The sequence below is a fragment of the Podarcis muralis genome, chromosome 8 (genome assembly GCF_964188315.1).
Source record: "Podarcis muralis chromosome 8, rPodMur119.hap1.1, whole genome shotgun sequence".
Classification (NCBI taxonomy): domain Eukaryota; kingdom Metazoa; phylum Chordata; class Lepidosauria; order Squamata; family Lacertidae; genus Podarcis; species Podarcis muralis.
In genome coordinates, this window is record NC_135662.1 from 67,422,159 (window position 1) to 67,447,976 (window position 25,818).

Genomic DNA, 25,818 nt, shown 5'->3' on the forward strand with positions numbered 1-25,818 from the left:
TAATAATAATAATAATTTATTTATACCCTGCTCATCTGACTGTGCTTCCCCAGCCACTCTTCCAACAAAATATTAAAATACAGTAATGCATCAAACATTAAAAGCTTCCCTAAACAAGGGAACTGACTCCAGCTACAAAAGCTGAGGTTGCTAAAGAGCCAAATACCTTGGCTGTTTCTTTCTGCAGATCCAGGACATTGAGCCTGAGCTTCCACAGCCACTGCCCTCCATGAACCACCATTAGCAGCGACAGCAGCAGAAATGTTCTATGCTTATGATAACATTTTATTCTCTTGCTTACCATGCTGTTTAAAATGTGCATTTTATATCTTACTTCCTTTAGTAATGTTTTCTTTTGAAATGTTTTAGATCATTTTTTTGGGTAACTTTGCAGTGTTAAATGTGCATTCCGTAGTTGACCTCGTTTGCAATGTTTTATTCTGAAATCTTAAAGATAATATTTTAGTTTCCTCTTAATTATGTTGTTTTGAATGTATACTTTATATAAGACTTTCTTCAGTAATGCTTTATTCGGAATTGTTTTCTTTGATGTCTTAATGTGTTGTAAACTACTTTGAGGTTTTTTCTTAAAAATATAAAGCAGTATAGAAATGAAATAATAAGAATAATAATAATGCATCTTTACATTTAGCTATGATTTGGCATGGCATTACATGTGAATAAGGACACTGGTTGTCATATTGGAAACTTCACTGGAAAGTGCACAGAGCACAGTTGAAAATTGCAGTTACTGTTTAGGGTCTGTGCAAAGCAAATTTTAGGTAAAGGTAAAGGGACCCAGTTGCAGACAACTCTGGGGTTGTGGCGCTCATCTCACTTTACTGGCTGAGGGAGCTGGCATACAGCTTCTGACTAAGCTTCTGGCGAACCAGAGCAGCGCACGGAAAAACCGTTTACCTTCCCGCCAGAGCGGTACCTATTTATCTACTTTCACTGTGTGTTTTTGAACTGCTAGGTTGGCAGGAGCAGGGACCGAGCAATGGGAGCTCACCCCATCGCAGGGATTCGAACTACCGACCTTCCGATCAGCAAACCCTAGGCTCTGTGGTTTAAACCACAGCGCCACCCGCGTCCCTTAAGCAAATTTTAATCCTGGATAAATCCACTCTTGCACGAATCTTGTTTAATTATATTTGGAAAATAAAAATATTAACCAATGAGATTAGCCTTTGGCCCATCAATTTTCATGTTGTGAAAATCTTGTTGAGGATAACATTTGATAAAGCCCTCAGGGTCTGAGGAACTTAAGCCTGCTCCCACTTAAGCCAAAATGAATGTCAACTTAAGTCCTACAAATAATACACAACTTTTCTTTAAACAATTTCAACCCTTTGTGGTCCCATCATTGTTGGTCTTGTTATGAGATTTTTTGTATGTCTGAGCCCCCTTCTAATTCCTTGATCCAACACAGATTCAATTCCTGGAATAGCCAGGCTAGCTTGCTGGTGAGGTAATGGCCCTCTAAATTTGGGCCATTAAGGTAACAAAGGAAGTGGCTCATCATAAAGACACCACAGTCTCCCTGGCCCTTATTCCGAAGAAACACAAAACCTGGTTAAGTGCCTGAAGGCCCCCGGAATCTCACAACTGCTTGGAGGTGGCATGCAACAGTATATTTTTGCACTTACCGTCTTGTGGCTGCTTCGGTTGCTTCTTACAAACGACATTAGCCAGTCTGTTCCCAGGAATTTTTTCCTCAGTTCCTAGAGCTGTGCAGCTAAGGAAAGGAAGGAAGGAATATATATTGACCCCTGTAATGTACATCTAGGGTAAACAGAAACAGAGAATCATAGAACTGCAGACTTGGAAGAGACCGAGGGGGTAATCTAGTCCAACCCTCTGCAATGCAGGAATCTTTTGGCCAATGTAAGGCTTGAAACCACGACCCTGAAGTTATGATTGGAGAGGATGTCAGGAAACAGGGAATTATGTTCACATGTGGTAGGGGGTGTAAATATGTACAAATTTTTTTGGCAAAGGGTGTTTAAGGAGATAACAGAAATCACTGGGCAAAAGCCCAGAGGTAGCATTATTACCATTCTTTACGATGGAATGGAAGGTTCGCAGGCTATGAACAACTCGCTCACAAATTTATTGACAGCTGCACAAATTATTATCGCTAGGAAGTGGAAGGGCCAAGCAGAATAAAAAATGGAAGAATGGTATAAAGAGGTGTGGGATATAGCTATTAATGATAAATTAACATGTGCCATTAAGGTAAGATTGGGAATATGCAGGAGGAATGGTTTTGAGGAGATGTGGAGGGTGTTTGTAGAATTTATACTGTTAAAACGGAAAGGGGTCAAACCATCGCAGGAGGTGTTGAAATTTTGGGAGTTTGGATAGTTACAATGAAATGGTCTCGGGGGTGGGGTGCACATTTTTATTCTTATTTATTTATGATTATTACTTTGCCAAAATAAAAAATAAGAATGTATAAAATGTAAATTTATGTATAAAATATAAATAAAAGAATGGAAAAGAAGAAATTGTGAGTCTCATGCTCACTTCATGAGATATTTGATATTTTTTTATTGATTTTTTTTACTATTATTTTACTGCTATAGATTCGTGGCACTTACTTGGTCCATGTTTTGCATGCATCAGTCGCGGAAGAGACATTAGAGAAGGTTCCTCTTGGGCACGGCATGCACACTGTGTCCTTATTTTGTTGTACTGTGGGAAACATAACCAGTAAAAGCACTGAGAATAGAGCATGACTTCATACATGAAGACCTGTTGCTAACAATCCTATTTTGCAAATCATAGGAGCAGGCATTTGGTGCAAGCCAACGATGAAAACAATCGACGAAAAGGCTGAGGGACGGTGGGCTGCTTCCCACATGCTGCAGAAGCAAACCAACTTTTAGAAAATTAAAAGCCAAGCTGTGCCCTTCCGTGGTAGCAGGACCTGAAACAGAAGCTGCAGCGAAACCTCTGGTTCTGCACAACAGGGTTTGCTGTACTTGCATGCTTCAACATGGGATTGCAGCTATGATAGACAAACACAGTGGATTTTGAAGGCTTTGAAGCTTTCACATATGTGTGTATGGAAACACACAAACCCTATCCACAATACACATAGCAGAGCGACGTTTTTGCCTGGTGGCCCAGATAGTTAAATCCTGCGCCAAATTTGATGGGTGGGCAGGACTACCCACATGTTATTTTTCTCAAGGTAAAGGTAAAGGGACCCCTGACCATTAGGTCCAGTCGCGGATGACTCTGGGGTTGCGGCGCTCATCTTGCTTTATTGGCCGAGGGAGCCGGCATACAGCTTCCGGGTCATGTGGCCAGCATGACTAAGCTGCTTCTGATGAACCAGAGCAGGACATGGAAACGCCGTTTACCTTCCCGCCGGAGCAGTACCTATTTATCTACTTATCTACTTGCACTGTGTGCTTTCGAACTGCTAGGTGGGCAGGAGCAGGGACTGAGCAACGGGAACTCACCCCATCGCGGGAATTTGAACTGCCAATCTTCTGATCGGCAAGCCCTAGGCTCTGTGGTTTAACCCACAGCGCCACCCGCATCCCATCACATGCCAAACACACACCCAAATCAAAGAGGATTTACTTCCTCACACACCAGCTGATGGGCAGGGGTGGTGCTGCCCGTTCCTGCTTTCTGCAGAGTTTGGGTGTGTGAGGCAGCTTCCCTGTGGGAAATTCTCTAGTGCTGCCCCTGAACCAAGCAGGACTGAACTCCCCACGCATCCGCTGATGGACAGGAGGAGGTTCAATATTTCTCTCTGCAAGGATTCATGCTCTGTAGGAAAGCAGACCTCTATCTGCCCCACACATTAAATGACATGTGGTATCAGTGGAAAGGAGGGCAAGCGTGGTTTGGTGGAAATGGGCCGGTAGGCCATATTTAGCCCTCGAGACAGAGGTGCCACTCTAAGGTTACCAGACATCCCCGTTTCCCGGGGACAGTCCCCGGATTTACGAATCAGTCCCCATACAAAACCATTGAAGATGAAAAGTGTCCCCGGATTCATTGAAAAAAATCTGGTAACCTTATGCCACACTCTTGACATGGCGTAAAGTATGAGACAGGTGCCTCCCCATACAGTGGTACCTCGGGTTACATACGCTTCAGGTTACATACGCTTCAGGTTACAGACTCCGCTAACCCAGAAATAATACCTCGGGTTAAGAACTTTGCTTCAGGATGAGAACAGAAATCGTGCTCTGGCGGTGCGGCGGCAGCAGGAGGCCCCATTAGCTAAAGTGGTGCTTCAGGTTAAGAACAGTTTCAGGTTAAGAACAGACCTCTGGAATGAATTAAGTTCTTAACCCGAGGTACCACTGTATAGCGAATTGATTTATACTTTTTAAAAAATGAGGAGGAGAAATGATGTGAGCAATTCAGGCCTCCTCCTGGAGTGCTTTCCCACATGTCACCTGAAGCTGGGAGGGGCTCAAGTGGATCACTAGCCCAGCGAGCATCTAAAACAAGCCACTGGTATTTGCAAAAGGCTCTGGGCACAAACTGGACCAAAAGTTCCCAGGGTGGCTCATCGAAATCAGAAATCTTACTGGGATGCTTGACTCCAGAGCCAGGGGGACATTTCTTGTTTCGACGGCAGCAGTCGCAGTCTTCATTCCAGTGGTAGCCTGCTATGCAGGCACACTGCCGCTGGTTCGTGCTGTTTCCTGGGTTCACTTCTATCAAAGCTCTTCCTTTGAACAGAAGAAAGTGGGGAAGCAGATGGAGGTTAAAGTCGTGCCTTCACAGCTTCCTTCGGAGCCCTTAGCCTGACCTCGACCCCGAGAACCCTTCCTGGTTGGCAAGAGTGGCTTACGCTGGACTGCAAATCACACTCCCTTGTGACTCCTGGTGGGACGCAGAAAGGGTACAACTGCCTGTTGTGCCCGTGAGTAAGGAACAGGGAAAACCCCAAGCTCTGAATCAGAAGAGGAAAATTCAGGGAAACAAGTACAAATGTCAGGGGAGGGGAGTTAGTGCAGGGTGAGGTGTGTGGATAATCAGAAGGATGGTTGTGGGAGTTTAGCAGAACGCAGTTTGTTCATGGTCGGTTGCATAAGGGAAGTCCCCCCAGAGCCCAAGTCCCAGTTAGGCACGCCATCTCTCAGCCTGCTGTGGGAGACTGTGATGGTTGCCAATTAAGTTTCACAAGCAGGTTTAAAGGGGTGTTCGCATCCCTTCTCCACACCCCCCACACAAACCACCCACAGATTATCTTGCTTTCTCTCTCTCTCTCTCGGTCTCCCTCTACCCTTCCAAAAGTCAGTTCCCTCACAGATTTTAAAGGGCCTACGTGGTTAAGCACTGCATATACCATATTGGCCTGAATATAAGCCTCACCCCCCCCCCCCAAATTTCGACCATGAAAAGTTAAAGTGCGGCTTAAATTTGCAACCTTACAAAAATTGGCTTTTACGATATCGCTGCTGAATCAGACATACGGTAAAACGGAACGGGTGTGAGTGCCTGCTGAATTTTAAGGGAGTGGCTTATATTGGGGTATTGTCTTTTTTTCTCCCCCCCCCCCTTGAATTTTAAAGGTGTGGCTTATATTCAGGTGCAGCTTATATTCAGGCCAATACGGTAAGTAAAACAAGGTGAGCCCTCTCTACAAGCTTTGGGTCTCTTTTCAGGACATGCTCAGAACCAGCTGAGTTGGTAGTCCTTGGGGAAAGGTGCCCTCACCAGGGTCCCTTCCTGGCTGGGCTCCCTTCCTTCTTCTCGGTATCACTGGTGCCCATTAATCTTAGGGAAGTAGGAAGTTGCCTTATGCTAAGTCAGACCACAGCACCAACCAGTTCAGTATTGCCTACACGGATTGGCAGCAACTCTCTCTTTCAGGTTGTGGACATTCCCAGTCCTACTTAGAGATTGCAGAGATTGGACCTAGAACCTTATGCATGCAAAGTACATGCTCTACCACTGAACTATGGGCCTTTCAGTTTACAATCTAGTTACAGTTCAGTTAACTGTACGGCAAGGTAAGTAGCACCTACAGTTAACAATCTAGTATTCTTCTCCTACTAATATGATAACGCAAGTCAAGGACTCAGATCAGAGGCACAGCCGTGCCTTACCTAGTTTCCCTTACCTTGGTCACATATTTTATGAAGCGAGCACTTTTCTTCTTCATTCCAGATGTCTGTGTACTCATTTGGACCACAGGGCTGGCATATGGTCTCTGAAGTGCGAGTGCATTTGGCAGACATGTACTTTCCTTAACAGGGCAGGAGAAAAGACTGGTTACACCTCAGGTTCTGCAGTGCTGACAAGCTAGGACTAACAAAGGCTTTTAACTCTGGTGTGAGAATTATTTTCCTCTTCCCAGTTAAGTTATTGCTCATCAAAATACTGGAATGAGGGCTGTCAGATCTATCCTGAAAGGACAACTACTCGCTCTCTAAGACGCACCCAACCATAAGACGCACCTAGTTTTAGAGGAGGAGAACAAGAAAAAAAATATTCTCTCCCTCTCTGCGCAGCGCCCCTTCAGGGAAGCGGCAGGAAAAGCGGAGCCCCTTCCATTTCTCCTCCCGCTTCGCTGAAGGGGCGCTGCGCAGAGAGGGAAAGCTGCGCAGTGCCTCTCCAGCGAAGTGAAGCCAGGAGAGCAAGAGGGATCAGTGTGCACCAACCCCTCTCACTCTCTAGGCTTCAGTGAAAGCAACGCGAAGCCTCCGGAGGCTTTGCTTTGCTTTCGCTGAAGCCAGCATTCGCTCCATAAGACGCACACACATTTCCCCTTACTTTTTAGGAGGGGAAAAGTGCATCTTATAAGCGAAAAATACGGTAAGTTCTACAGCCATGGTGACCCAGGTAGAACCTTCTGGATCTGGATCAGCAATTTGACAGAATGGGGTCAATCATGAGTGGTCATCACGCACAAGTGGATTCTGCACGATCCACAGGGAGCCGTTTCCACAGAAGCAAATTTTTGCCGGTCACTTCTGAAGCTTACTGGCTTTGCGGATTCTATTATTATACAAATTCATAGACCGCTTCCCAGTGATAAGTCATCCAAGCTGTGTTTGATTTAAAAAAACAAAAACAAAGTAAAAACAGAAACACAAGCTCTAAAAACAATAGAATCAATTCAACAATCTCTTTAAAAAATCCATACTCATCAGAATGTTATTTAAAAATAGCACTTGATAATGTAAACTGACATATATTGTTGACTCTTGGGCTCTGTTTTGATGTCCTGGCTACTGGGCCAGCCCTGCCATTAGGTAGACAGCAGCAGCCAGCTCAGGCAACAGATGCTGGGGGAACAAGAGTCCTGGCATGGTGCCAGAGGACAAAACTGCATGTGCCTGTCCTATGCTCTCCAATCTAGCCTGCAGTCCTCAGTGTGGCAGAGAATACTAGCTAACACATTGGCAGTGTTGAAGTATGATTCGATTGCCAATCCAACAATGGACCAATCTCTACTGTTCAACCAGTTAATTTCAACTCCCAGATATCAAGTTGCAACTTGTGGCTGAATTTTTTTGCCCTGGTCTCTGATGTTCAAGATGAACATTCCACTAAGCTTAGTGCAAATCAAGATGATGGTTTTACAAAATGGAAAGACCTGGTTAGCTGTGGGGACTTAGGCCTGTCATTTCCTGTGAACCACCCTGCGAGTATAGGGCAGTATAAAAACAAACAAACAAACAAACAAACAAACAAACAAACAAACAAACAAACACTAAACAACAACAACAAAGAAACTGGCACCTTCCAAAGTTTTCTTGCATGCCACATAAACCTCAAAACTAAAAGCACTGGGAGGGGCATTTTGTGTGAACAGGTGGCCATCTTGGTGGGACTGTGGGGAACTCGCTCCATCTCTTCACCTCTTCCTTTCTCCATCCCTCCATTCCTTTCACACCACAACCCACCTCCCTCCTCTCCTATTGCTCAGCTTTCAACATCCCCTTTCCCCACCACCTTTTCTGTATATTACAACCCCCTCTGCTTCCTTTCTCTCCCTGCTCCCTATTTTGGCAAGGGAGGGAGTGCTACCATTCCTCTGAGAGATTTCTGCACAGTTATGGACACCTAAGAGGAAAATCCTGACACACGTATATGAGCCCAGCTTCATTCCACCCAAACAAAATTTCCGGGACAGGCATCAAAATGTAGTCTGTATTCTGTATCAAAAAAGAGCACCCCTCAATAGAAACAAAAAAGGAGCATCTGACATGTTTTTCTTACACGAAAACTCTTTTTTTCATATATATTTTTTGGAGGGGGGGGGACAGCTACCTTAATACTAGGTCACATCATCAGTCAATGCAGCTCATATTCTACACTGTTTCAGACAGGACAGGAGTCTTCCCCAGCTTTACCAGATTGAATCTGGGATCATTTACATGCAGAGCATGTGCTGAGAGATGGGCCCCTCCCCATTTCCTGGAAGAAGCACGTCCTAGGTATGCTTACCTGGCTCACATTTGGTGCAGCACCGTCCAGAATATTCATAATGCTGCTCGCTGCTACAGGGAGGGGTGATTTGTAAGGACAGCTGGAGAACGGGGAAAGAGAGAAATTAGGACACCGTCAGTTAAAGCCCTCATAGTTATGAAATATTTCAAGGCAATCCCAAAGTTTCGCATCTGAATGTGGATTCAGTTGGCTGTCACTACAGTTGTGATGTCTCGCAGTGATACCGTCAGGCAGTACGATTTAACCTGCCTGAAAAGTTAAGGGGAGGAAATAACAGCTCATAACAAGCAAATAAATGAATAAAACTTCATTAACATAGAAAATATATCTACAATGTATTATTATTATTATTATTATTATTATTATTATTATTATTATTATTATTATTTATTTGTATGCCACCCGTCCTCTGCAGTTCACAAGACCCATTGCTCATCTTCAGTCACTAAAACTGAGACATAATTAAGATCTCCTACTGCTATGCAGGGGTGCTAACTTGAATAAAAGGGCTGGCACAGTGCAGCCACAGTGGCAGAGCCAAGTGTGTGGTGCTGGGAAGCCAGGAGAGCAGCCCTACCCAGGCAGCCCTGCTGGCCACTACTGGTGAATTGTCAGGAGTCCAGGTTCCCAGCTTGATAACACAGTAAGCGTAGCTAATTAAAAAGGTGGATTTATTGCAAAAACAAACAGATAGCTCCGGACAGCTCTAACAAAGCCTCTGGCACCATTACTCAAGATGATCCTTCTGAAGACTTCTGGCGTCAACAGAAGATGTTGAACTTACAAACCTTACATCTCTTGTTTTGCTTCCTATCTAGCAGCCCTTGCATTCACCGACTCTTTGGACTTAGTGGATCAGCTCCCACCTCTTCCCGTTCAGAGAGGCTGTCTCTGAGTTCATTAGACCTGTTTGTGCTTCCAGTGAGCTTTGGCTGCGTTCTAGCCTGCTCTCAGCTACAGCCTTATCAGCCTGCCCGTCAAGGTCAGGAAGAGCCAAAGTCTGCACCTGCCGGTTCTCCCCTGCCTGACTAACATCAAAGCTTCTCTGTTCCTGGCTGCTTTCTGTAGTTGGCTGCAAACATTTGCTGAGAGCTGGCTCATTCCTGACACCGAATTATTAAATTTGATAGCCGCTTTATTTTAGTCATACTGTAGCCTGATATTATGAAGTGTTAGTGGAATATATTGTCATAAGTTTTTTTGGAGGGGGGCAGAACCCCATAATATCTACATTCAGTTAAGGGTCAGAATTTGAGCAAACTCATAAATGCATGGAATGTGTATACCATCAATGTTCCCAGCTTAAGACGTTTTCCCCTTCCCCAGCTCATCAGGCTGAGTGGGAAGTCTGGGGCTGTGTGTTAAAGGATGAAGAGGTATTGCAGTATCGCAAGACCTTGAGCAGCACTAGTTGGGAAAGGAGGGGAAACCCTTCTGCCAGGCAACAAGCCTAGCGGCTAGAGAGTTAACACTCCCCCCACCCACCCACTGCTGCCTTCAGTTTTACAAACACAGCCTGGTTGGCAGTGGTGGAGCCTGAGAGAATCACAGCCAGTCTGTCTTTGCTTGCAGCAAGGTCTTCGCTTGCAAGCAAGGAAGAAATTTCAGAGACATCCCATTTCACTCCAGGGACTTTTGACGCCACATCTGTTTTGTTGTGAGCTTCCCAAACGACTCAACTGCTAGATATGAAACTAAATTATATATATATATATAATTTTAAAAACCCTGGGACATGCACATCATCAACAAAAAAAAAATCCAGGTTCAGCTTTCAGAAAGAAAGAAAGAAAGAAAGAAAGAAAGAAAGAAAGAAAGAAAGAAATTCCATGCACTGCAAGATTGCCATTTCCTTTCTCTCACCACCAAAGCAAAAACAATTATGGTACCTTTGCAAGGGTTGTTCCTGGGAGTAAAATAGCACAGATGTTCCCAGCTGTGCCAAACCAGAACTTAGGAGGCAGGGTGGTAGAGTACCCCCCCCCACACACACACCAAGAAAGGTTTCGTTATAACATGGCAGAAACAAACTGCCTTCAAAAAATGGAGTAGCTCTGCTTTGAAACAGCCACTGGTGTTTTCATATTGATACTGGCCTTAGCAGTGCTACTTGGTCTCCACCCCCTGGTATGGGAAAATCAGCATTAACCAGCGGCAACAGGGAGATTGGGATGTATACAAGACAAGCACACCATGTGGCTGCCCCCCTTCAAATAATCAATGTCTAGGGACACTGCAAATTATGTCGTAAATTACTGGTGCAGAAGTGCCCTTAATCCCATTGAATAAAACGGGGCTCACTTTTGAGTAGACATGTGTAAGCTTGTCCTGTTGCTCATGTGTAACTGTTAAATCAGGTTACATTTGAGATAATGCTATCTGTCATATCTAGAGATATTTATCTTAGAGATAAATTTGGTTCCAAGTCCTATTCGCCTGGGTCCCTTGCAACTAAGTATTTGTGTTTACCTATAGATATCACACCTATTTCCCTTTGATATTCTAAGAAGGAAGACATTGCAGCAAAACCTGCTCCTTAAAGACTGACAAATACCTTACGGTATTTGTCCATTTCATCATATGCATCTGATGACGTGGACCCAACCCCATAAAAACTTCTACTGTAATAAAGTTTGTTAGCAAGTTTAAGGTGCCGCATGTTTTTCCTTGAAATTATAACCTCAGTGCAGGAGTCCAGCAGTGAAAGTGAGTTGTTGCCCATACATAACTCAATGGAAAGCTCATCATGTACTCAGGACATTGATCAATGACCCCATTTACCAAGTGTTGACTTATCACTCGATGCATCTTTAAGCTGTTCATCTCTAGTTCACAAACAGTGCCGGATTTACATATAAGCTAAACAAGCTATAGCTTAGGGCCCCACTCTCTTGGGGGCCCCTAAAAAAAAATTAAAATCCAAGTTTATGCACCAACTACTGGTGCTGAAGAAACTGAAATTGACCAATTCTATGAAGACTTACAAGACCTTATAGAAGTGACACCAAAGAAGGATGTTCTGCTCATAATAGGGGATTGGAATGCTAAAGTAGGGAATCAAGAGATAAAAGGAACAACTGGCAAGTTTGGCCTTGGAGTTCAAAACGAAGCAGGGCAAAGGCTAGTAGAGTTCTGTCAAGAGAACAAGCTGATCATCACAAACACTCTTTTCCAACAACACAAGAGACGACTCTACACATGGACATCACCAGATGGGCAGCATCGAAATCAGATTGATTATATTCTCTGCAGCCAAAGATGGAGAAGCTCTATACAGTCAGCAAAAACAAGACCTGGAGCTGACTGTGGCTCAGATCACCAGCTTCTTATAGCAAAATTCAAGCTTAAACTGAAGAAAGTAGGAAAAACCACTGGGCCGGTAAGATACAATCTAAGTCAAATCCCTTATGAATACACAGTGGAAGTGAGGAACAGGTTTAAGGATTTAGATTTGGTGGACAGAGTGCCTGAAAAACTATGGATGGAGGCTCGTAACATTATACAAGAGGCAGCAACTAAAACCATCCCAATGAAAAGGAAATGCAAGAAAGCAAAGTGGCTGTCCAACGAGGCCTTACAAATAGCGGGGGAGAGAAGGCAAGCAAAATGCGAGGGAGATAGTGAAAGATACAGGAAATTGAATGCAGATTTCCAAAAAATAGCAAGGAAATACAAGAAGGCCTTCTTAAACAAGCAATGCAAAGAAATTGAGGAAAACAATAGAATGGGAAAAACCAGAGATCTGTTCAAGAAAATTGGAGATATGAAAGGAACATTTTGTACAAAGATTTCCATAATAAAAGACAAAAGTGGAAATGACCTAACAGAAGCAGAAGACATCAAGAAGAGGTGGCAAGAATACACAGAGGAACTATACCAGAAAGAAATTGATGTCTCGTATACCCCAGGTAGTGTGGTTGCTGACCTTGAGCCAGACATCCTGGAAAGTGAAGTCAAATGGGCCTTAGAAAGCATCGCTAATAACAAGGCCAGTGGAAGTGATGATATTCCAGCTGAATTATTTAAAATTTTAAAAGATGATGCTGTTAAGGTGCTACACTCAATATGCCAGCAAATTTGGAAAACTCAGCAGTGGCCAGAGGATTGGAGAAGATCAGTCTACATCCCAATCCCAAAGAAGGGAAGTGCCAAAGAATGCTCCAACTACCGCACAATTGCACTCATTTCACACGCTAGCAAGGTTATGCTTAAAATTCTACAAGGCAGGCTTAAGCAGTATGTGGACCGAGAACTCCCAGAAGTGCAAGCTGGATTTAGAAGAGGCAGAGGAACCAGAGACCAAATTGCAAACATGCGCTGGATTATGGAGAAAGCTAGAGAGTTCCAGAAAGACATCTACTTCTGCTTCATTGACTATGCAAAAGCCTTTGACTGTGTCGACCACAGCAAACTATGGCAAGTTCTTAAAGAAATGGGAGTGCCTGATCACCTCATCTGTCTCCTGAGAAATCTCTATGTGGGACAAGAAGCTACAGTTAGAACTGGATATGGAACAACTGTTTGGTTCAAAATTGGGAAAGGAGTACGACAAGGCTGTATATTGTCCCCCTGCTTATTTAACTTATATGCAGAATTCATCATGCGAAAGGCTGGGCTGGATGAATCCCAAGCCGGAATTAAGATCTCCGGAAGAAATATCAACAACCTCAGATATGCAGATGACACAACCTTGATGGCAGAAAGTGAGGAGGAATTAAAGAACCTTTTAATGAGGGTGAAAGAGGAGAGCGCAAAATATGGTCTGAAGCTCAACATCAAAAAAACGAAGATCATGGCCACTGGTCCCATCACCTCCTGGCAAATAGAAGGGGAAGAAATGGAGGCAGTGAGAGATTTTATTTTCTTGGGCTCCATGATCACTGCAGATGGTGACAGCAGTCACGAAATTAAAAGACGCCTGCTCCTTGGGAGAAAGGCGATGGCAAATCTAGACAACATCTTAAAAAGTAGAGACATCACCTTACCAACAAAGGTCCGTATAGTTAAAGCCATGGTTTTCCCAGTAGTGATGTATGGAAGTGAGAGCTGGACCATAAAGAAGGCTGATCGCCGAAGAATTGATGCTTTTGAATTATGGTGCTGGAGGAGACTCTTGAGAGTCCCATGGACTGCAAGAAGATCAAATGCATCCATTCTTAAGGAAATCAGACCTGAGTACTCACTGGAAGGACAGATCGTGAAGTTGAGGCTCCAATACTTTGGCCATCTCATGAGAAGAGAAGACTCCCTGGAAAAGACCCTGATGTTGGGAAAGATGGAGGGCACAAGGAAAAGGGGACGACAGAGGATGAGATGGTTGGATAGTGTTCTCGAAGCTACAAACATGAGCCTGACCAAACTGCGGGAGGCGGTGGAAGACAGGAGTGCCTGGCGTGCTCTGGTCCATGGGGTCACGAAGAGTCGGACACGACTAAACGACTAAACAACAACAACAACTACAAAGTGTGTTACGGCAATACAGATGAGCCACTTATCAAGTAACCACTTCATAAATTATATGGACCCAAAGACTCGTCAGAAAGTACATACACAACATGATCATAAAGAGAGTTAGTTTCTTCCTTTTCGGCCTCCGCCTGTGGGTTCCTCTTTATGTGAGGCACTTTAACGGTGACTTAGATGGAGTTTGACAGGGGCAAAGTCCCCAGCTTTAAGGAACAGCATGCAAATCTACAAAAGCACACAGAGCCGAACTTGTAGAGAATAGCAGGAAACCTCTGCATTGTATCCGAAGGTACTTCCTCTTCTTTGAAAAAAAAAGAGAAAGTAATAGTAACTCACAATACTCTAACCTTTATAACAGAAGGTTGTTTGTGGCCCTGTTTCAGTCACCCCTGCACTTTGAAGCACAGAGGTTGAGGACAATGGGAGTGCTTTGTTTAGTCCTATCATTCACCTTGCTGATAAGGAGCCAACAGTAAAGCAACAAAAAGCCGATTCCTTCTTTGTACAGTTATGCACAGAAAAGAAAAGTAAACATTCAGCACTTTCTTATATTGGCATGGTTCCCATCTAGACTCAGTACAGTGCAATCCTGAGGTGCCTACTTAGAAGTAAGCCTCACTGAGTTCAATGCAACTTACAGCGCAATCTTCTATGGGTGGTATTCAGGGCTTTTTTCAGCCGGAACTCACTGGTACTCAGTTCCAATGGCACCTCTCAGATGGACGCCATTGTCATTACAGTGATACCTCGGTTTACAGACGCTTCAGGTTACAGACGCTTCAGGTTACAGACTCCGCTAACCCAGAAATAGTACCTCGGGTTAAGAACTTTGCTTCAGGATGAGAGCAGAAATTGTGCGGCAGCAGCAGGAGGTCCCATTAGCTAAAGTGGTGCTTCAGGTTAAGAACAGTTTCAGGTTAAGAACGGACCTCCAGAATGAATTAAGTTTTTAACCCGAGGTACCACTGTATAAGAGAAGAAGAAGAAGAGTTTGGTCTTGTTATCCCACCTTTCACTCCCCTTAAGGAGTCTCAAAGCAGCTAACAATCTCCTTTCCCTTCCTTCCCCACAACAAACACTCTGTGAGGTGATTGGGGCTGAGAGAAGTGTGACTAGCCCAAAGCCACGCAGCAGCTGCATGTGGAGGAGCGGGGAAGCAAACCCACTTCACCAGATTACAAGACTACCGCTCTTAACCACTACACCATGCTGGCAGAACAAGGGAGGTGTTCATGGTGAGTTCTGGCACCTCTTTTTCTAGAAAAAATAGCACTGGTGGTATTCCATTAGATTTTACTCAGAGCAGACCCACAGAAATTAAAGAACATGACTCAGTTCATCTTAGTCAATTTTTGCTTGCCTCAGTTTCTAACCCCCACATCTTAAATGTAGTTCTTCACATTTCCACATCGGGGAGGGTGATGGTTGGGGAGTGTTGTTTAGCCCCATGTATCCTTCAATGCGAGCTTCCTCAGGGTCCAATTCTATCCCCCATGCTGTTCAACATCTACAGGAAAACACTGAGTGGCGTCATCTGGAGTACGTTGCTGTTAATATGCTGATGACACCTGGCTCTACTTCTCCTTTTCATCTGCAGGTGAGGCGGTGGATGTGCTGGCCAGATGTCTTGCCTTGGTAACGGACTGGATGAGAGCCAACCAACTGAAGCTAAATCCAGATAAGATTGAGGCCCTGTCAATGGGTGGTTCCCTAGACCAGATGGATGGGAGGTTGCCTGCTCTTGGTCTGAAGAAGCAGGTCCATAGGGTTAAGAACTTTGCTTCAGGATGAGAACAGAAATCGTGCTCCGGCGGCGCTGTGGCAGTAGGAGGCCCCATTAGCTAAAGTGGTGCTTCAGGTTAAGAACAGTTTCAGGTTAAGAACAGACCCCCAGAACGAATTAAGTTCTTAACCCGAGGTACCACTGTACTGTTTAACAATGTGTGTGGGTAGGTTCGCCTTTAAATGTGAACTGAATTGAATTTCCCCCCATACCTAGTTCCATATGAGTCACAGTCACACATGCACATGAATAAAGCATGCAAGAGACCCAAAAAGCACATTAATGTGTTACATTATCCCAAGCAGTTTGTGCATATCTTTGCACTTTGCACAACTGCAAAGAATATTGCCACCGTCTTCAATGAGATCACTCACATGCATCCACTCACTGCCTATGTGTTTGCAATAGGTTGAGCTAAGAATCCTTGCAAGTCTCAGTCACAGCAAGACGAAGAACCACATTAGCCATACTACATCCCTGTCCTCTCCTCTTTATGAACACTCTCTACACACTCTCCATATGTAGCAGAGAAACACATATCCACTCCAAACAAATAGAAATAGAAGAAATGGGCAGAATTCGGCAAAAGTCATTTAGCTACCCTTAGAGCGGCTTATTTATGATGTTATTGAGCAACCTGATTACAGAAGAAATTGTGTGTCATGGCTTGCTAAAATTGCTTTTCGCTCAAATGACTGTTTGGAGAGAAAGACACATCCCTGGCAGAGGATGTAATTGCAAGGGGCCCTTTCTTCTTTTCAGAGACAATGAAACCTGGAAGAGCAAACTAGGGGGTTTCCATGGGCCTTATGACACACAAATTCTGGCCAATAACCCAAGATTATTCTATAGCGATAATCTCATTGTTTTGAAAGCTAACATTTATTTAAAGTGTGCCCACTGTGTGAAGCTAACCAAAACCATCTGGGATTAGGGGTCATGGCCTGCGCTCAACAGGTGTAACTTAGCTCAAAAACCTGGAACTTTTTTTCTTTTTCTTTTGCAATTAATCATTCAACAGGACAAATGAGAACCAAAGTTTTCAGTTTACCACTCTAGAGGCAAAGTCCTTACAGCGACCCTCACTATTTTATTTTATTTTAAGTTGTATTGAAAACTGGTTATTGCAGGAACACTTTGACTAAGTCATAGAGTGTGTAGAGATCAGTTGTCATTCAAGATACTGAGCCAGATAATTAGTTCAGAGCACAAGAAAGGGTAGTGTTACTGGTCATTTGTCTTCTTCTGAAAGATTACTATGCAAGTGTATCTGTGCCTGTGCCCATATACCTTTTAAAAATGTCCCCCATCCCTGCCAGGTGTCAGGAGTGCGTGCAGGAGCCAGGCCCTGTGACCAGTAGGGCTTCGCAGGACTGGGGCCTTCCTAAGTTTGTTCTGGAGAGGCAAGGCACGGCCGCACAGGTGAGACCGCTTGGTAACTCACTGCACCTGGTGGCAAGAGCTGGGAAGGGATATAAGGTCAGCATTTCCCTTCTGCTCTTTGCCACAGCAACACATTCTCGGCCCTGTTGCATTTGGTTCCTTGCTTCTTGATCCTCGGACCCCTGACTTCGTGACTCCTTGCTTCTTGATCCTTGGACCCCTGATTTCGTGACTCCTTGCTTCTTGATCCTTGACCCCTGACTTCGTGACTCCTTGCTTCTTGATCCTCGGACCCCTGACTTCGTGACTCCTTGCTTCTTGATCCTCGGACCCCTGACTTTGTGACTCCTTGCTTTTTGATCCTCGGACCCCTGACTTCGTGACTCCTTGCTTCTTGATCCTCGGACCCCTGACTTCGTGACTCCTTGCTTCTTGATCCTCGGACCCCTGACTTCGTGACTCCTTGCTTCTTGATCCTTGTCCCCTGACTTTGTGACTCCTTGCTTTTTGATCCTCGGACCCCTGACTTCGTGACTCCTTGCTTTTTGATCCTCAGACCCCTGACTTCGTGACTCCTTGCTTCTTGATCCTCGGACCCTTGATTTCATGACTACCTGCTTCCTGACCCTCGGACCCCCGGCTTCTTGACTCTCGTTCCTGCTCCCCCCCGCCATCTTGCCCCCGGTCCTGACGTCCTCAGCTGGGACTTCGATCACCCATAGACCGGACCGTGACACCAGGAAGAGTACAACAGCAAATGTTACCAGCCTTGGTTCTCATGTTTCATAAGCAACCAATGGAGGTTGTCTTTTTGGGTGATGGGAGAGCCATCTCTATTTGTTTGTTTGTTTGGATTTTTAATACAGTACTGAGGTCTTGCACAAGAATGATATTTACCTGATTAAATAGAGGCCTTGCACAATACCCCCCTCTAAGTCTGATGTACGTGCCACAATTACAGTCTCCAAGGTGGGATAGACCTTGAATGAACAACTCTTCCTAACCAGATTGTTGGATTTGAACATGGCTTCAGCATGCAACAATCTGTGGAAACAGACATGCTCATATAATTTGGACCACCAGAAACCAAATGGCTAGATTGTGCTAAGATAAGGAGTAAGTGGAAGTAGAGGTGTAACATAAGATGAAATGTCACCACATATCTAGCCTATTGGATTAAATCCCCATGTTCAGGTGTTATGTATTCAGGGGTCTGTGTTTGCCTGAGTTTGAGTCTGGATTATAAGCCCCTGTGTTCTGATTCGATACATGATATCCAATCACAGACTATTTCAGGATTTGGGCCACTGCCATTGGCCCCTAAACTCTGAGCTATGATTTGCAGCTTGGGACTTTAGATAGCCAATCACGTTGAGAGTGGGAGTGGCCCAGGTCTTCATAAATGTATATAAGCAGTTGCTTTGCCCCTGTTGCCCAGTTGTGTTAGTTCAATAAAGGTTCTTGTTGTTATCACTGTGTCTTGCTTCGTGGGAACCCAGCTACACTTCAAGGGGATTTTTAAAAAGAGTATGAGCTGGCATTTTGATGACAACAATATTGTGGGGACACTACCAAAAAAGAAAAGAAAAAACTTAACATGTATAAGGTGTTCAGATTCCATAATTAATCCTGATCTGGAAGTATCCTAAGACTGCAAATAGGGCTGTCATCTATGCAAAGTCAGAGAAAGACCACTTAAAAAGCTTAGGAGCCAGAATGTAAACAGTATCTTGAGCATGGGTAGGCAAACTAAGGCCCGTGGGCCAGATCCGGCCAATTGTCTTCTAAATCCGGCCCACGGACGGTCCGAGAATCAGCATGTTTTTACATGAGTAGAATGTGTCCTTTTATTCAAAATACATCTCTGGATTATTTGTGGGGCATAGGAATTCGTTCATATTTTTTCCCCAAAATATAGTCTGGTCCCCCACAAGGTCTGAGGGACAGTGGACCGGTCCCCTGCTGAAAAAGTTTGCTGCCCCCTGATCTTAAGTGTTCTCAGACAGGGCACAGCAGAGCCTCTGTAGCTCCAGAAGTTCACTTCCAGGTCTTTAATTCAAAACAACTCCTAAACCGTGAAGGAAATGGTTTTCGTGATGTCGACTTTCCAATGAGACTTGTAAAAACCACATCACAAAGTTTCCATCCCATAAAGCAAATACACGGTCAGGAAATGCAAAGAGCTGAAGCAAAATGAAGGGAAAACAGTATTTCTGTCTGAAAAAAACACAAATCTTAAGATTGAAGAGCTTTCTATACACTGAAGACTGAAGTACAAAATGGGATGAAAATAAAAAATAAAAGATGCTCAGATCCTGTCAATAGTTCCTGGAAAAGGAGAGAGTGGTGTGAGAAAAGACATTCTATTTCTCTGACTGCTGTGCTTCACAATATACTTGGCTGACTTTTAAAAAGGAAGAGGTGGCCAAACTACTGGTTGGAGAATTTGCCTGATATCAGCAAACATACGAAGAAGAAATATAAATCCACAGAGTCCTTCCTGTTGGACTGGAGATTTGAAGTAGTTAAGATGGCGTCATGCTACTGGCCAGTCACTGCCCATAGAGGCAGTAGTTTCACATCTAGATAAAGGACCATAGCTCAGTGGTACAGACAGTAAATGTACAAAGTCTGCAACATCTCCAGTTAAAAAGGATATTGGTAGGAGGGCTAGGAATGCAGCTACCTGAGGCCTTTGAGGATCACTTGCAAATTTGCAGAAACTGAACCAGACAAAGAAGATCAGGAGTCTGACTCAGAATAAGGGAGTGCCATGTATTCATGCAAAGAGTGGCACAGTTAACTAATTTTAGACTCTGGATATAGTGGTTTTATGGGAAGTTATTTTACATAAAGGTAGATTATTTCACATACTTCCAAATGCAGTGAAGCCTGCTGAGTTTGGGGGATCCATCTGCTCATTCCTCTGAGTGGGGGCCTGGACTTGTGTCCCCAAAGACCTACCCTGATGATGCTACTGAATCCAAAGCCAATGGAAAGGAACACATGAGAAAGCCAGCTTAAAACTTCTGCCTTAACTGGAAATAAAATGGCTGGCCATAATGGAGCCCTTCCAATTTCCATTGATTTAGCAAGAGTTAAGCATATCCCTCTTGAAAGTTCAGTAAGATGCATTTATTACCACAGAAGTTAATGGGACTTAAGGCATGTTACACACTCGAGTAAGCTCCACTGAAGACAGTGGGACTTACTTCCAAGTAAAAAAATGCATGGGGTTGCTCAGCTTTGCCTGCATTGTGCCTATTATGATGAAGATTTTTGTAGTATCTGTAGCTTCTTCCAGCAGCGGAGGATAAATGTCACTGAGTACATAACATAAGCTTGCTGTCAGTTCATCATGGAATTAAAACTGTGCCCACAGAGAACAGGAATATGCATCCAGTCCATATTTGAGGAACCACTACCATCATGTAAAGGACAATGGTTCTAGATGGCACTTGTTATTTCTTGGAACTTCAACAGATTTCCTTGTCTCCCATTGCATTATGAAGTAGATTTAACTGCAACTACTGTAGATTCTTTTGTATAAAAATGTGGCTTTGTTTAAAACCAATAGGACTTGCGTACGGATTCCCCGCCCACCTCCCCACCATGAACCATTTTAGGGCACGGGATGGAAGATAATATTCTTCATATTCTTCGCAAAATTAGAATGAGGAACTTGTTGCCAGGATGTGGTTGAGGCTAAGGATTTAGCAAGATTCAGAGAGGAAGCAGTGATTTATAGAGCCGATAGAATTATATGCAACTTTAAATGACTAATCCTAATTTGGGGACGGGATGGATTTTTGGCCTTGCATACATACCGTACCAAAAAATAAATTAAATTAGCTCACCTGGAAACCCCAGTTCTGTATGCAGCACAGGCCAATTCAATATGCAAAATAAATTCTACAGTGCAACTTTCACGTATGCCTATCACACATTTATTCTGAACCAGCTGCAGGCCTGCTTGGCAGGAAGGGGAGAAAGATGGTTGCCACTTCCCAACGGAAGAATAAAAGCAGATCTGCTCCTTGCTCCATCTTCTACCACAAACTCCATGATTATTTTGAAGAGGTGGTTCCGAAGAGATCTTCAACCCATCTCCTCTTCTGCCAACCAATGTTGAGGCCACCGACTTGGGCAAGCCCCAGGAGCCTTCCAGAGGTACAAGAGAACATTCCGTTGGACAATGAAAAGTTGTACTGTGCATTGAAGATCTCCTTATTTGCTTTCTCCTCCCACATTTATTTTCATGGGCAAAGCCAGGCCAGCTTTAGCACAACTGTCCCCTGCCACTCCAACACAACCACGGCCTCTAGTCCTGAGAAGCAAGGAGTAGTCCCCAAGGCCCAGAAACCATTCAACATGGATTCCCTCCTCCATTTGGCTTCTGCATTTTGTGGGGTGGAGAACCTTCAGGAACATACAGCCTTATCTTCACAAGCCTAAAGGAGAAAGGATATGGCCTGCCTCAATGATGTCCTGGTCGAGGAGTACCAGCTTGAATTTAAAAAATGGAGGTGGGGGGGGGAGGTAAGCTCTGTCTCACAAGACGCACTGCATGCACACCATTTGAATGACAATGCCCATCAACGTGCCCCCCCTCAAATATTGTATTGGGGCACCAAAGGGACCACAGCCCCTAGAAGTTCTTCGTCTTGCAGCAAGACAATATAAATCTCAAAGTTAATTTTCATGGTGTTTCAGAATGGCCTTTACCCCTTAATCTCACATTAGGGCTCAACCACACTTCCTTTTGTTATGCTGCTTTCCCCTAGGGAAAAACTGCTCTTTAGTGTTCAATCGGAGCAAATGGCAACTTGGGTTTTCTCTGCACTGATGTTTGCTCTGATTTAGCAGTAAAGAATGGGTTTTCTCTGGGAAAGGAGCAGCGCAAGGGGGAAACTGCTCAGACCCATGCCTAGAAAGTGTGGGTCAAGCAGAAAGCTGCTCAGACCTGTACTTTCTAGGCACGGGACAAGCAGAAGTGTGGACAAGGTATCAGTTTCATGCAACAAACAGGCTACTAAGAACTCGCACTAGGTCCAGGCAGCATTCAACCCATGTGTAATTTATAACAGAACAGTCTGCATTAAACTGTTATACTATATTAGATATTATGTTGCATTCAGTTTTACGGCTTTATTACCTTTTTTTGGTATTCACTTGTTTTACGTTCTCTAGCTGGCTTCCAATAAAAATATATTATTGCATTGTAACTAAGGAAACAGCCACACTAAATGGCTGTGTTCAGACACCAATGCTCAACCATGATATAGCTGCATTATGAAGGCCAGTAGAAATAGGGTTGCTATATTACCAAAAGTGAAAAAAAAAATTCATCCCCTTGCCATCTGTCTGGGTTTTCCTGGACATTTTGCCGATCCAGCGAAAATCCGCCTGGATGCCTTCTGCTGCCCGATTCTAGAATAGAATAGCAGCCCTAGAAATGAATCTCAGGCTCACATGCTATCCCACTATCCCTCTGGCATTGCTGTTTGATGAAAATAGGAAGGTTACACTTTGGTTTTAGATTATAGTTTAGCGTGCTTTCTGAACCCTAAACTACACTCAATCTTGAGCACAGTTTATCGAAATTGCACATAACGATGAAACAAAACCAAAACATTGTGCAAAATCTTAATGTAAATATTGCATAGTTTAGTGTTTTCACACTTCTGAACCAGTTTGGTGAGAGTTGGCTAAGCGCTCTTATCTGCCTCAGTCTCCATTACTGAGCCAGGCGACACCAAGAAGTGCCGGCCCACCTATGAGGCAAGCAGATGTACACAGGTCATTGTTTTATATTTGAATTCTTTTGTAGTTGTGCTGAAGAAGATTCCAGTGAAAGAGTCAGATTATCTGAGATCACTGTCCTATGTTGTTCTTCACTTACTACTTTGGCACCATGAATGCCTAAAAAAAGTTTTACCGCTTAGCCCACAGGATAGCATCTATTACTTTGTTTCAACCATAGACTTATTATACTTCTACGGACTTTCAAAGATTGACAGACGTGTTCATTCGCTTTCAAATATTAGAGAATTCACAAATGTACACATTTTGTTGTTGTTGTACTAAATCATGTATATTGTGCAATAAGAATTGCAGTGCTATCTAGTAAACTGGTCTTCATGTTGCCTGTATTGTTTGTTGTGCTAAGTTTGCAATACAGGGGTTTGTTGTACTGTATTGCTGCAGCTGCAATGGCAACAACAGCTCCTTGGAGGCTGGATCTGCCATCCCCTCAGCAGCCCCCTCGTATTGCTGCCTCTATAACAGCCTCTTGGTGAATAGGAAGCGCTGCTGGTTAATAGGAGGTGCTGCTGTTCACCTCACATCCTTGTTTCTGATGTAGGTCTTTATTCCATCCCCCTGTGCCTGATATAGAACTTCACTCAGCCCTTCTTCCCTGGTGGAGGGCAGCCATTTTGTGGTTTACCTCAGGTGCCAAAATGGCTTGTGCCAGCCCTGGTTTCAGGCAGAAATTTCTCCCACCTGGAGATGTCAGGGGTTGAACCCGGCACCTTCTGCATGCAAAGGCCCTTCCTCAATGTAAACAAACAAAGTAGACATGAGGCCTGGCGGTTCAGTGCTATTTTCCTTTTTTAAAAAAAAGAGGTGGCAGAACTCACCATGAACGCCTGCCTTGTTCTCTTAGAATGGCAATGGTGCCCACCTGAGAGGTGCCGGAACTGAATTCCAGAGAGTTCCGGCTGAAAAAAAGCCTTGTGCATTTATGATGGAGGTGAGATTTAGCCTGGCTACTTCCTGACTCAAAGCCACTATGCAGGACTAGCTATATATTGGTATGAACTAGTTTCCCTAAAGAGTTAGGCAGTACCGCCTGGCAACAAATGGAGCTGTACTTAATAGGAGAGCTGAATTAATGCTTTGGTTTCCTTCTGATTTTTTTGTTTCTGTTCTGGATTTTGTGTGCATTTTGCACCCAGGGCTGCTCAATATTCACTGGCTAAATATTGAAAATGGAAAAACACACACACACACACAAAATCCAACCAAGAAAGATACCCGAGAAAGTATATAATTTGAAGAAGTCAAACATTAGGGAGATTTTTTCTTTAACAACACCAACCCTGTTTATAAAAAGCATTTTAATGTTTAAGCACGGAGTATAGCTTACAGGATAGTTTCTCAAGGGAAGTGGTGAAAGCCACATCACTGGAGACGTTTCCAGTTTGGAAGAACACGAGCGAAGGCAGACTTCGATGGAAAACCACCATTGGGTGAAACTCAATGGGTCGGTTCCAAAATGATTGGAAAACACAAAATATGAGAAATCAGATAGCTACCCTTTGCCTGAATTCTGCTGCCGGGGTTTGTTTTTTCAGCACATGCAAATTACATCCCTCGATAGCCTTCCTTGCTGGGCTCGCCTATCTCGACAGCGCTGACTGAGGGTGGCTTGTTTGCCTCCCTTACCTTTGGAACTCATTGGAATGGGGAAACTGCACTAGGATGATATTTATTTTAGATAAGGAGCCGTAAGAAATGGAAAGTATTAAAAACAAGAACTGCAACCTGTGCTTTGTTGCTGTATCTTAGAAGAGGGCTGCATCCAAGCCACACATTTAAAGCAGCACCCCTCTCCCCGAAAGAATCCTGGGAACTTTAGCTTGCTAAGGGTGCTGGGAATTATAGTTCTATAAGGGGTAAAGTTCAGTTCCAAGGGCAGAAATGTGTTTAAATGTATGGTGTGTACACAGACGGAGTCTCCTGCCATGTTTTCTTACACAACTTATGATCACCTGAGGAGGCCCCACTTAGGGTCTCCCAGTTCATGAAGATGCAAACTACAGAGGCAGGATCCTAGGTCATATCTGTAGGGGCACCTTCTCCTTAGAAACCCCCACCCCTTTGAAGGAATCATACTTTTGGGAGCTTCTGTCAATGAGCTGAAGCTTTCCTCTTTTTTTAAATTAAATCAGGGTTTATTTTGTGCACGCTCCGCTTTCAATTTTGCTGCTTTCCTGTAAATGCACTGTAAATTATGTATTTGTTATTTTCCCCTGGTAGTTCCAGAAGAGCAAGATTATCCGGCTGCATCGACAAGTAGCCCCCCACACCGCAATTGCTGTGGCTACCTGTGGCAACTGGAAAACTCAGTCTGCTTACTCAAATGTTAACACTGTCAAAATCAATCGGATTTGAACGCATTTCAGAAAGCAGCATTGTTTTGCAGCAATGAGCGTTCTGCCTTCTCTTCCAGAAATCCAACAACGTATGCAGCAAAGCTCACCCTGCCCCTTCCAAAAATGGACTTTGCCCCTTCTGTGCGCCCTTCAATATTTTTTAATTGAATAGGGTTTTATGTTTGTGAAATTGCATTTTTTTTTAATAGAGTGGGGGAGCTATTGCAGGAGCTTTCGAACAGAACTGTAGAACAAATTAAATTCAAACATACCTTGGGGCTCCAGGGACTGAAGGAGCCACGTTATACCCTCACATCCCTCCTGCCACCCCACCTTGCAGCCTTACCTGTTGTAGTTCAGTGATGAAAACGGTGAAAACAAGAAGCCAGAAGCTTCCTGAGATAGCCATATCCAGGAGTGTTTTGCTTGCTGCTACTGAGCAGGAATAAAGTCCTCCAAACTAAGCCTCAGGCAGAGGCGCATTTAAGTGACTGATTCCTCTCCTCCTGCCTTTCAGCCACAAGGGAAGAGAGCTGGCGAGAGAGAGACAGCGCACAAGTGAGGGAAACAGAAAGTCCCTCCCCTTCT

The 25,818-nt window shown here is 44.0% G+C and overlaps 1 protein-coding gene across 2 annotated transcripts in view; it reads right to left on the minus strand.

The window, feature by feature from the left end:
* Positions 1 to 25,818, minus strand: part of TNFRSF11A (TNF receptor superfamily member 11a) — a 40,031-nt gene extending 14,213 nt beyond the window's left edge. The window contains exons 1-6 of one of the 2 annotated variants that reach the window (XM_028737879.2): positions 25,577 to 25,818; positions 8,437 to 8,518; positions 6,104 to 6,229; positions 4,563 to 4,706; positions 2,604 to 2,697; positions 1,650 to 1,738 (exon numbers count right to left, since the gene is read on the minus strand). In XM_028737879.2, the coding sequence (XP_028593712.2) occupies positions 1,650 to 1,738; positions 2,604 to 2,697; positions 4,563 to 4,706; positions 6,104 to 6,229; positions 8,437 to 8,518; positions 25,577 to 25,639 (598 nt within the window). In that variant the 5' untranslated portion in view covers positions 25,640 to 25,818. Of the gene's footprint in view, positions 1 to 1,649; positions 1,739 to 2,603; positions 2,698 to 4,562; positions 4,707 to 6,103; positions 6,230 to 8,436; positions 8,519 to 24,390; positions 24,528 to 25,576 lie in introns of those variants that run through there. The other variant, XM_077933333.1, reaches the window with a different exon arrangement.